Source organism: Oncorhynchus mykiss, chromosome 12 (genome assembly GCF_057628025.1).
Source record: "Oncorhynchus mykiss isolate SJ-2025 chromosome 12, ASM5762802v1, whole genome shotgun sequence".
Classification (NCBI taxonomy): domain Eukaryota; kingdom Metazoa; phylum Chordata; class Actinopteri; order Salmoniformes; family Salmonidae; genus Oncorhynchus; species Oncorhynchus mykiss.
The window spans coordinates 45,783,717-45,796,297 of record NC_143033.1 but is presented as its reverse complement, the minus strand read 5'-3'; the positions used below and the strand labels follow the sequence as shown (position 1 = coordinate 45,796,297).

At 40.1% G+C, this 12,581-nt stretch overlaps 1 protein-coding gene across 1 annotated transcript in view; it reads left to right on the top strand.

Moving 5' to 3' along the window:
• LOC110537669 (calpain-5) overlaps positions 1–12,581 on the top strand; it is a 43,962-nt gene that overhangs the window by 5,951 nt on the left and 25,430 nt on the right. Inside the window, exon 2 of the mRNA XM_021623883.3 lies at positions 10,945–11,117. Within this exon, the coding sequence (XP_021479558.2) occupies positions 10,953–11,117 (165 nt within the window). The 5' untranslated portion in view covers positions 10,945–10,952. The remainder of the gene's footprint in view (positions 1–10,944; positions 11,118–12,581) is intronic.

Sequence of the window (12,581 nt, the reverse complement as noted above, 5' to 3'; positions counted from 1 at the left end):
ATTAGAGTGCAGAATGTGTTTTGAGAATGAGAATGTGTTTAGAGTTTTACTGAAAAGTCTAAGTGAGATCTGCAAATTGTGTTTTACCATGTGAAATGGTTTAAGGTATTGACAACAGACTGCATAATTAGCTAAATGAGTGCAGGCAACTGAATACTTTGTTCAGCCAATGGGTTTTAGTGTTTTAGCAATTGAGAAAAACTGTAATAAGGAGCATCCAGATGATGCACTTGATGAATTTATGACATTGCTTCTACCAATTATCGATAAACATGCACCTGTTAAGAAACTGAATGTTTGAACTTTAAAGGCTCCATGGATTGATGAGGAATTGAAAAACGTTGTGTTTGAAATAGATGGGGCAAAAGGAGTGGCTAATAAATCTGGCTGCACATCTGACTGGTTTACTTATTGCAAATTGAGAAAATATGTGACTAAACTCAACAAAAAGAAGAAGAAACTGTATTATTAAGCCAAGATCAATGGTATAAAGAATGATGGAAAAAAAACTTTGGAGCGCTTTAAATAAAATGATGGGGAGAAAGACATCCTGGGGCCCTTGTTAAGTTCAAATTTACTTTACCAAGACCCTGGACATTTTAGCCAAAAACCTGGTTGCAAGTGGACCTTCCAGCAAGACAATAACCCCAAGCACAAATCAAAATAAATTGTTAATTGACCACAAAATCAACATTTTACAATGACCATCTATCTGTCTTAACCCCATTGAAAACCTGTGGTTTGAATTGGGGAGGGCAGTCAATAAGAGCAGACAAAGGATATCCAGGATCTCGAAGGCTTCTGTATGGAGGAATGGTCTGAGCCCTCCCATCATTTATTCCAGTTTCATAAAACATGTTATTAAAAGGCTGTGTCGTAATCCTGGCAAGGGGAGGGTAATACAGTATTGAATACAGTGGTGCCAATAAATTTGACCTCTCCTCCCCCCACTTTTTTTTCCTTACTTGTTAAACAAAATGTCTTTCAATGAACATTTGTATTAGTATAAAATAATATAATTTCCCAATTTTCTTTTAGCATACAATATATAATATTTGTATTTAATTTATACAGTATTTTTTTGCTCGTCTTTATCAAGGGTGCCAATAATTATGGACCTGACTGTATATGTAATAAAGACATTTCATTCTCATAGTAGTCTCGCCAAGCAGGTCTCGTCATCACAGAGGTTAGAGGATGGTACTGTCTGACTTAGATGGAGATCCAGAACTGCTGGTATGCATTTGATTTGAGACAACAAATATGGCGTCAATCATTGATCATCACATTTTGTGCACTGATTCATTGTCATGTGGCTTGTTCTGAGTGAGATGGATTGGAACTACACTGAGCAAAAATATAAACGCAAATGTAAAGTGTTGGTCCAATGTTTCATGAGCTGAAATAAAACATCCCAGAAATGTTCCATATGCACATTAGTTCTCCAAAATAACGTGCACAGATTTGTTTACATCCCTGTTAGTTAGCATTTCTGCTTTGCCAAGATAATCCATCCATCATTGACCTGACTGCAGTTGAGTGTCGTAACCTTCAATGGCCACTGGCATGCTGGAGAAGTGTGCTCTTCACAGATGTATCCTGGTTTCAACTGTACCGGGCAGATTGCAGACAGCGGTTTGCTGATGTCAATGTTGTGAACAGAGTGCCCCATGGTGGTGTTATGGTATGGGCAGGCTTAAGCTACGGACAACGAACACAATTGCATTTTATCGATGGCAATTTGAATGCTCAGAGATACCGTGACAAGTTCCTGAGGTCCATTGTCGTGGTATTCATCCGCCGCCATCACCTCATGTTTCAGCATGATAATGTGCGTCTCCATGTCGGAAGGATCTGTATACATTTCCTGGAAGCTGAAAATGTCCCAGTTCTTCCATGGCATGCATACTCACCAGACATGTCAACCATTGAGCATGTTTGGGATGCTCGTCATAGACTTGTACGACAACGTGTTCCAGTTTCTGCCAATTTCCAGCAACTTTGCACAGCCATTGAAGGGGAGTGGGACAACATTCCACAAGCCACAATCAACATCCTGATCAACTCTATACGAAGGAGATTTGTCGCACTGCAGGAGGCAAATGGTGGTCACACCAGTTACTGACTGGTTTTCTCATCCAAGCCCCTACTTTTTTGTGTGTGTGACAAACAGTTGCATATCTGTATTCCCAGTCATGTGATGTCCATAGATTAAGGGCCTAATTTATTTATTTCAATTGACTGGGTTCCTTATATTATTTGAAATTCTTGCATGTTGCGTTTTATATTTTTGTTCAGTGTAGATGGTAATTGTATATGAACTACAAGACTGAGCTCAGGTGCATCCTGTTTCCATTAATCATCATTGAGATGTTTCTACAATTTGATTGGAGTCCACCTGTGGTAAATTCAATTGATTGGACATGATTTGGAAAGGCACACAACTGTCTATAAACGGTCCCACAGTTGACCATGCATGTCACAGAAAAAACCAAGCCATGAGGTCGAAGGAATTGTCTGTAGAGTTCCGAGACAGGATTGTGTCGAGACAGATCTGGGGAAGAGTACCATAAAATGTCTGCAGCATTGAAGGTCCCCAAGAACACAGTGGCCTCCATCATTTTTAAATGGAAGAAGTTTGGAACCACCAAGAACTCTTCCTAGTGCTGGCCGCCCAGCCAAACTGAGCAATCGGGGGAGAAGGGCCTTGGTCAGGGAGGTGACCAAGTACCCGATGGTCACTCTGACAGAGCTCTAGAGTTCCTCTGTGGAGATGGGAGAACACTCTCAGAAGGACAACCATCTCTGCTGCTCTCCACCAATCAGGCCTTTATGGTATAGTGGCCAGACGGAAGCCACTCCCCAGTAAAAGGCACATGACAGTCCGCTTGGAGTTTGACAAAAGGCACCTAAAGACTATGAGACACAAGATTCTCTGGTCTGATGAAACCAAGATTGAACTCTTTGGCCTGAATGCCAAGCTTCACGTCTGGCACCATCCCTATGGTGAAGCGTGGTGGTGGTGGTGGTGGCAGCATCATGCTGTGGGAATGTTCTTCATCGGCAGGGAATGGAAGACTAGTCAGGATCGAGGCAAAGATGAATGGAGCAAAGTACAGAGAGATCCTTGAGGAAAACCTTCTCCAGAGCGCTCAAGACCTCGGATTGGGGCGAAGTTTCACCTTCCAACAGGACAATGACCCTAAGCATGCTACCAAGACAGCACAGGAGTGGCTTCGGGACAAGTCTGTGAATGTCCTTGTGTGACCCTTCCAGAGCCCGGACTTGAGCCCAAGACCTGAAAATAGCTGTGCAGCGACGCTCCCCATCTAACCTGACAGCTTGAGAGGATCTGCAGAGAAGAATGGGAGAAACTCCCCAAATATAGGTGTGCCAAGCTTGTAGCGTCATACCCAAAAAGAATCAAGGTTGTAATCGCTGCCAAAGGTGCTTCAACAAAGTACTGAGTAAAGAGTCATGAATAGGTATGTGAATGTGATATCAGTTTTTATTTTTTTGCATTTTTTTTTATATGAAAGTTGTTTATGCTTTGTCATTATGGGGTGTTGTGTATAGATTAATACATTTTAGAATAAGGCTGTAACGTAATAAAATGTGGAAAAAATCAAGGGGTCTGAGTACTTTCTGAGAACACTGTATTTTACAGCAAATGTCATGATGAAATAATTAAAGTATAATTGATCAAATTGTCACGAGGAGGAGCATTGGTGACCTTTTAGAAAATGTAATAAATTGAAAATGAGTAATTCATTTCAGAAAAATAACTTGCTTTTCTATCATCCACCTGGACATTTCCAACGATGACATTTATGTAAAACGTGTTGATTAATTAATGATGAAGTAAATGATGTGATGAATATATTATTTTTTATGCAGTGACAAGGTAAACTAACCATTTCATTGATGTAAATGCTTCAGGTGACGAGGTCACACAACACAGACAGGCAGGTGTGGAGACTGGGACAAGTTTCTATAGGATCAGAAGAAGAAAGAAAGATCTAAGGATTCATAATAGCAGGATCTAACCCAACTTGCATCTTGTTGGTCTCATTTAAAGAGTGAATACAAATGTATTGGGGATTATAATAGATTTGTTAAGGTGACTAGACCTCTAATTCACACACAGAACAAGAAAATATTTCCTGAAGAAAATGTGCTTGCTTTAGTTGTCAACGTGTTTTTTTATAGTAGTGGAAGACGTTGGCACACTGCTCCATTGGTAGTGTCTGACAATACCTTGCAGGCTATCCAGTAAAACCACACTTGTTACAATAGGCTACGAAGTAAAGCTAATGATGCTAATATTTTTGAATAGTAACATGTTTATTATGCCTACCATTAGCCTGTAGACCTATTATTCAAATTCATAAACTTCTCTCCAATCAATTACATATTAGCGTTTGACCTATTAACTGTTGATCGCTGCTAAACCAAATACATGACCGTGTATGTTCTCAAACCTCACCCCCGAGCTCTGGCCATCGACCCATTTGTGCTCGTCTTGCATGGAAAAGAGTGGGCGTGTGCCCGCATGGGGGTTTTCCCTCTGCAGTCTCGATCGAGACTGGTCTGCACCATCTGTGTCATGTTTTGGCTCCAACTGCAACCTCTTTATTTCCCCACGTATTCAGCTGATAAATGCAATCAGTGAGTCTGAATTGAATCAGCTGCCTTCGTCAATATTAGGGGTAGGCTATTTATTTTATTATGACAATATCAAATGTCGTATTTATCCATCTGTGAATAGGCTATTGAAGGCAGCTATTGAGGGCAAACCGAATAGTTAGCCTCTCAAATGGTGGTGATGGCCTCCATTTGAAGTAGATTTGTACCAGATGAAAACACCTCTGTAAAGCAAAGTTGATTTTGAGAGAGTAGAAGTGTTGATCTAGGATACGGCTCCCCCTGTGCATGTGATCTTATTAACTGTGATTTAAAAGCCAAAACGTATCCTAAATCAGCATTCCTACTCTGGAAGCGCTTGATAAATACCTTGCCCATTCCTAGTAGGTGGTAGGCTTTTGGAAAGGTCCCCAGCTCTGAGAGCATATGGCACTATAAGTCCATAGGCTGTGGCTGTGTCCCAAATGGCACCCGATTACCTATAAAGTGTACTACTTTTGACCAGGGCCCATAGGAACTATAGAAAATAGTGTGCCATTTATTATGCACCCTGTGAGTCCATATTAATAAATGGAGAAAAGCAGAATGTGGACATGAATAATTCACTGGTTTAACGGTCAGAGCTCGAAGTTGGGAGCTTTGACAGCCAGCAGCTTAAGTGTTGTGATTTTGATTTGGCATTTTGATTTTGATTTGGCATTCCTCCATTTTCTGTGATCCCGTGTTGCCGGAGACCACTTCAAGATAACTTTTTTTTTTAAATAAAATGCCATAAGGTGTAAAGAATTTTGTTTTAACGGCCGTATTTCCTTTGATTAAATGTTTTATTTCATTTTGATTCAGTGTTGACTTTCATGTGCTTCTGTTGCATTACATCTCCATGTCAGGATGTTTTTTTTTGAAAGACCAAATGTTATGTATTTGCTTTTGAATATGTCACAGCAGGTCAGACTGGGCTTAGAGGAGTAGGGTAATGTTGCCCCCTAGATGCTGATCTTAGGTAAGTTTAGCATTTTCCCCACTAATGGTTATGGTTAGAATTGGGAGATAAGAAGCTGACCCTGAGTCTGTATCTAGGGGAGTCTTCACCTTGGAGCAAAATTTGAGGCTAAAAACCTAAAGGATAGGGGGAAGTATACTGTTTGGTCTATGTGCTTCTGTATTCTACTTCCATTCTTCTCATCGTGGGTCTTTTAATCTTGCGGTTTGTGTTTCTGGTTCTTTTCTGGCAGTTATTGAAGTGTGTGGTGTGTTTGGTCTGAAGTTTGCCTCTAAAAGGCTTCTGCCATCCATCTTTTCCATGCTCCTGTGGAGAACGATCTGTCTGTGATTCAGTTTTTCTTGCGTATTCCTGGCACATTTGAGACTGACAGTCAACATCAGACAGAGACAATGTTACATCCTTAAAAAGACAAGTAGTCTAACTACACACACACACACACACTCCTCCTCTTCCCATTCTGGCCCTCCATAAGATCTCATTACTTGTCTTCTTCCCCACAGGCAAAATAACAGTGTTTTCTTTAACGTAGTTGCCATGCAGAAAATCCTTCCCATTGGTTAATTTCCCAATGGCCTTTAGATTTTGTTGTTGTATGATTAAAGCTGATTTAAAAAGATAAAGAAACCAGCTGTTAACTTAAATAACTATTTTTTTTAAATAATATGAAAAGGCACCTTCTTTCAATGAGTTGTCAATGAACTGAGGAGTAGAAGCTATTTATTTCAAAAGTTTATTTCAAATTGCTAAAGTGATTTAAAATCACTTCCTGAATTGACCTCAGCCTTGATAGATTTTCCTTTTGATTAGCCAACTCATTCTATGTAAGCCTGTTGGACCTGTGTGTACTGTGTAGGCAATTTGGCAGCCATTTTGTGTCATCACAGGCCAGTAGAAAATCATACGTTTCAAATTAACCTAGAACAAAACATCCTGCTTGGTGTCTGGTTATGGAGATTTGTTAAGTTCTTGGTCTCCTGTCACATCGTATGGCGAGGTCATAAACAGCTCGTCGATTTGTGGCTCCAAAGACATTGGCTTGTTCCCTCAACAGCTCAATCCCTCTCTCTCGCTCTCTCGCTCTCTCTCTCTCAATTCAGTTCAAAGGGGCTTTATTGGCATAAAAAACATGTGCAAAAGCAAGTGAAATAAACAATATACAAAAGTGAGAACACTTAACAATTAGAATTGAACAGTAAATATTGCACTCAAAAAGGTTTAAACAATATGCACATTTAAAGTGTTATATTATTAGCTATGTACAGTGTTAGCAATGTGCAAGTAGTAAGGGAAGATAGATAAACAGTTATATATTAGTGGTATTTACAAAGTTGTTTGTGCTCCACTGGTTGCCCTTTTCTCATGTCAACAAGCCACAAATCTTGCTGCTGTGATTGCCTAACAGATATTGAGCTTATCAATGTTTGATTTGTCTTCAAATTCTTTGTGGGTCTGTGTGATCTGTGGGAAATATGTATCTCTAATGTGGTCATCCATTTGGCAGGAGGTTAAGAAGTGCAGCTTGGGGCCCATAGGCAGACCTGCCCCCCCTAATTCTTCCCAAACAGACTCTGTGTCTAGGATGAACAATTCATCTCTGTGGCTGGGCAGATGGTGTTATCGTCCCAGCTTGAGTCTGGAACCTTGGTACTCCTTCACGTATCTCACCGGTCTTCTTATCAGTCAGCAGAGACCTTGAGATTAGGGAGTCAGTCCACTACATAATTGCTCTTCTCATACACAGGGAAAACACATTTCTATTTAACAAATGAGCCATCTATTCATACTAAGATAATATAATGATATGAAACATATTGAGAAAATATGATGAAACCATATTAAGATATAAGACAGTGCTATAGGACACTAAAATATGATTTATCAGCTCGGAACACATAGCTCCTATCCCACCCTTATGGACAGGCCCCCTGTTTACTTTCCCGCTGACCAAATACCATTGTACATACAGTACCAGTCAAAACTTTAGACACACCAACTCATACCAGGGTTTTTCTTTATTTTTGACTATTTTCTACATTGTAGAATAATAATGAAGACCTCAAAACTGTGAACACATATGGAATCATGTAGTAAACAAAAAAGAGTTTAACAAATCCAAATAGATTTTAGATTCTTCAAAGTAGCCAGCCTTTGCCTTGACAGCTTTGCACACTCTTGGCATTCTCTCAACCAGCTTCACCCGGAATGCTTTTCCAACAGTCTTGAAGGCGTTCCCACATATGCTGAGCACTTGTTGGCTGCTTTTCCTTCACTCTGTGGTCCAACTCATCCCAAACCATCTTAATTTGGTTGAGGTCGGGGAATTGTGGAGGGAATTGTGATGCACCACTCCATCACTTTTCTTCTTGGTCAAATAGCCCCTACACAGCCTGGATGTGTGTTGGGTCATTGTCCTGCTGGAAAAACAAATGATAGTCCCACTAAGCGCAAACTAGATGGGATGGTGTATCGCTGCAGAATGCTGTGGTAGCCATGCTGATTAAGTGTGCCTTAAATTCTAAAATAAATAACTGACGGTATCACCAGCAAAGCACCATCACACCTCCTCCATGCTTCTCGGTGGGAACCACACACGCGGAGATCATCCGTTCACCTACTCTGCGTCTAACAAAGACCAAAGGACAGATTTCCAACGGTCTAATGTCCATTGCTCGTGTTTCTTGACTCAAGCAAGTCTCTTCTTATTGGAGTCCTTTTAGTAGTGGTTTCTTTGCAGCAATTCAACCATGAAGGCCTGATTCACACAGTCTCCTCTGAACAGTTGATGTTGAGATGTGTCTGTTACTTGAACTCTGTGAAGCATTTATTTGGGCTGCAATTTCTGAGGCTAGTAACTCTAATGAACTTAGTCTCTGCAGCAGAGGTAACTCTGGGTCTTCCTTTCCTGTGGCGGTCCTCATGAGAGCAAGTTTCATCATAGTGCTTGATGGTTTTTGCAACTGCACTTGAAGAAACGTTCAGTTCTTGAAATGTTTCGTATTAACTGGCCCTTCATGACTTAAAGTAACGATGGACTGTCGTTTCTCTTTACTTATTTGAGCTGTTTTTGCCATAATATGGTCTTGGTCTTTTACCAAATAGGGCTATCTTCTGTATACCACTCCTACTTTGGCACAACACAATTGATTGGCTCAAACTCAAAAATTCCACAAATTAACTTTTAACAAGGCACACCTGTTAATTGATATGGATTACAGTTGACTACCTAATGAAGCTGGTTGAGAGAATGCCAAGAATATTGCCAAGCTGTCGTCAAGGCAAAGGGTGGCTACTTTTGAAGAATCTCAAATATAAAATATATTTAGATTTGTTTAACATTTTCTTGTTTACTACATGTTTCCATATGAGATATTTCATAGTTTTGATGTCTTCACTATTCTTAAATGTAGAAAATAGTAAAAAAAATAAATAAAGAAAAGCCCTTGAATGAGTAGGTGTGCCTGAACTTTTGTCTGGTACTGCAGATCATTCCATCTAACCCATAAAACGTTCATCACTACTTCTAGGCTACTTACAGTATTTATTATAAACATACGAGAACTTGCTCAAGTCAATCTGTCACTTTCCAACAATAGTCAAGGATTTTCTTAATTTTGGGTCAGTCACGGTGGTCAGGTATTTCTGCCACTGTGTACTCTCTGTTTGGGGCCAGATAGCATTCCTATTTTCTCTGTGTTTTGGTTGATTCATTCCATTGTGTCAAATAGTTATCTTTTTGCTTTCTCATTTGGTTGGATCTAATTGTGTTGCTGTCCCGGGGCTCTGTGGGGTCTGTTTGTGTTTGTGAACAAAGAACCAGCTGGCTGAGGGGACTCTTCTCTATGTTAATCTCTCTGTAGGTGAGGGCCTTGTGGTTGAATGTGTGGGCATCACTCCCTTTTTAGGTGGTTGTAAAATTTAACTGCTCTATTCTGGTTTTGATAACTAGCGGTTATAGTCCTAATTCTGCTCTGCAAGCATGTTTTGGGGTTTTGCGTTGTACACAAAGTATATTTTTGCAGAATTGTGCGTACAGTCTCATTTGGGTGTTTGTGCCATTAGTGAATTATTGGTTTGTCTGGCTCTCTCCCTCTCGCTCTGTGTGTGTGTCTGTCTGTCTGTCTGTCTGAAGTTTTGTTTCTAATTGTTCCTAATTGACCTCAAAGGACTTAATATTTGCTAATGTTTTCTACCAAACACCATTCTTTTGTAGCTGCAAAGATATTTCTGCTCTGTTTTTATGGACTCTGTTTACAATGGTGCTTGAGGCACAGCTGTCAGTCAGGCTGAACATCTGTTTGTGGTTTGTGATATACAGTGCATTCGGAAAGTTTTCAGACCCCTTGACTTTTTCCAAATTTTCTTATGTTACCGCCTTATTCTAAAATGATAAAACAAAATCTATCTTAAAAACAATACCCCATAATGACGAAGCGAAACGTTTTTGTTTTACATTTTGGCAAATTTATTGACAATAAAAAAAACATAAATACCTTACTTACATATGTATTCAGACCTTTTTACTATGAGACTCGAAATTGAGTTCAGCTGCATCTTATTTCCATTGATCGTCCTTAAGATGTTTCTACAACTTGATTTGGAGTCCACCTGTGGTAAATACAATTGATTGGACATGATTTGGAAAGACACACAGCTGTCTATATAAGGTCCCACAGTTGACAATGAATGTCAGAGCAAAAACCAAGTCACGAGGTCGAAGGAATTGTCCGTAGAGCGCCCAGACAGGATTGTGTCTAGGCACAGATCTGGGGAAGGCTACCAAAACATTTCTACAGCATTGAAGGTCCCCAAGAACACAGTGGCCTCCATCATTGGAACCACCTAGAGCTAATTTTTTTATTAATTTGCAAATATTTCTAAAAACCTGTTTTTGCTTTGTCATTATGGGGTGTTGTGTGTAGATCGATGAGGAGGGAAAAAACAACTTAATCCATTTTAGAATAAGGCTGTAACGTAACAAAATGTGGAAAAAATGAAGGGTCTGAATACTTTCCAAATGCACTGTATAGTAGGCTAAATTGTATTTTACTTTGTTTGCTCTGAGCTTAAAGCAATGGTGGAAGTTGAATACACTTTTTCCAACCACAGACATTTGGTAGAAACACCCAATTCTGAATTGATTGTCCAATAGTATTTGTCAATAGTGTAGCCTACCCAAATAAGGTACAATTTTATAAAACTGACACATGCTAATCTTCAAGGATATCAGAGACTTGTTGGTAGGAGGTCAGTTCACGTCACTAACAGAGCCCGCTGTTTTTTGTGTCTGGTCCGTACAGGCTGTAGGATGTTCTCGTCAGTGAAGGCCTTCGAGGGGCAGCAATACTCCACCCTGAAGAGGCAATGCCTTGCCAGTGGCCTTCTGTTTGAAGACCCACACTTCCCCGCCTTGGACGACACCCTCTTCTACCAGGGCAACAGGATTGGACGCGTGCACTGGAAAAGACCCCAGGTGAGGGAGCTATCACACACACTAATACTACTACTACTTCCTACACTAATATATATTTTAAAAAATATCAGTTTTTTTTTTAGGAAATGTCCTTTTTAAAATTTAATTCATGGTTTATTTGGAAAGGGACATATTCAAGGATCTGATGACAGGACTCAAGGCTTTGATGAAGGCGATTTATGCCGAAATGTAAGCCTTTTGTTTGTTTGTTTGTTTGTCCCATCAATAAATCTATCCGATTTACAGATGACAGCTTTGCACACTCTTGGCATTCTCTCAACCAGCTTCAGGAGGTAGTCACCTGGAATGCATTTCAATTAACAGGTGTGCCTTGGTAAAGTCCATTAGTGAAATATCTTTCCTTAATGCGTTTGAGCCAATAAGTTGTGTTGTGACAAGGTATGGGTGGTATACAGAAGAAAGACCAAGTCCATATTATGGCAAGAACAGCTCAAATAACAAAGAGAAACAACAGTCCATCATTACCTTAAGACACGAAGGTCAGTCAATCAGGAAAATTTCAAGAACTTTGAACGCTTCTTCAAGCGCCGTTGCAAAAACCAAGCGCTATGATGAAACTTGCTCTCATGAGGACCTCCACAGGAAAGGAAGACCCAGAGTTACTTCTGCTGCAGAGAATAAGTCCATTAGAGTTACCAGCCTCAGAAATTGCAGCCCAAATAAATGCTTCACAGAGTTCAAGTAACAGACACATCTCAACATCAACTGTTCAGAGGAGACTGTGTCAATCAGGCTTTCATGGTCGAATTGCTGCAAAGAAACCACTACAATAGGACACCAAAAAGAAGGAGAGACTTTCTTGGGCCAAGAGACACGAGCAATGGACATTAGACCGTTGGAAATCTGTCCTTTCGTCTGATGAGTCCAAATTTGAGATTTTTTGGTTCTAACCGCCGTGTCTTTGTGAGACGCAGAGAAGTGGAACGGATGGTCTCCGCATGTGTAGTTCCCACCTTGAAGCACGGAGGAGGAGGTGTGATGGTGTGGGGGTCCTTTGCTAGTGACACGGTCTGTGAGTCTCTGAGCAGCTAGAAATGAGATGTGTGGTGCGGCACGGCATCCATTAGTTATGGCAGTAGCCGTTCCATTCACAATCTTCCTTTGTTGTCATCACATTACTCATTTTTTTTTCTCTCTTTTATGGTGGTTGTTTTTTTTTGATGGTTTTGATGCTTCTTTGTGTTTCTTGTTTTCCGGGGTCACTTTCAGGCAATTTCAGTTGAGGTATTTCAGTATTCAGGTATTAAGGCAAGATGCTAATGGTCTGAAATATGTCTTCCCCAATACTTCAAGCAGTTGAAATTTCACGGTTTTAATGTGTAAAAGATAGTGAGAAGAGGTGAGTTAAAAGTGAGTGAGTTATTAGAGTACACATCCGAAACATCAATTTATACTTTTTTAGTTTGTTTACAATCTGTATTTGAAGGGATACTTCGTGATTTT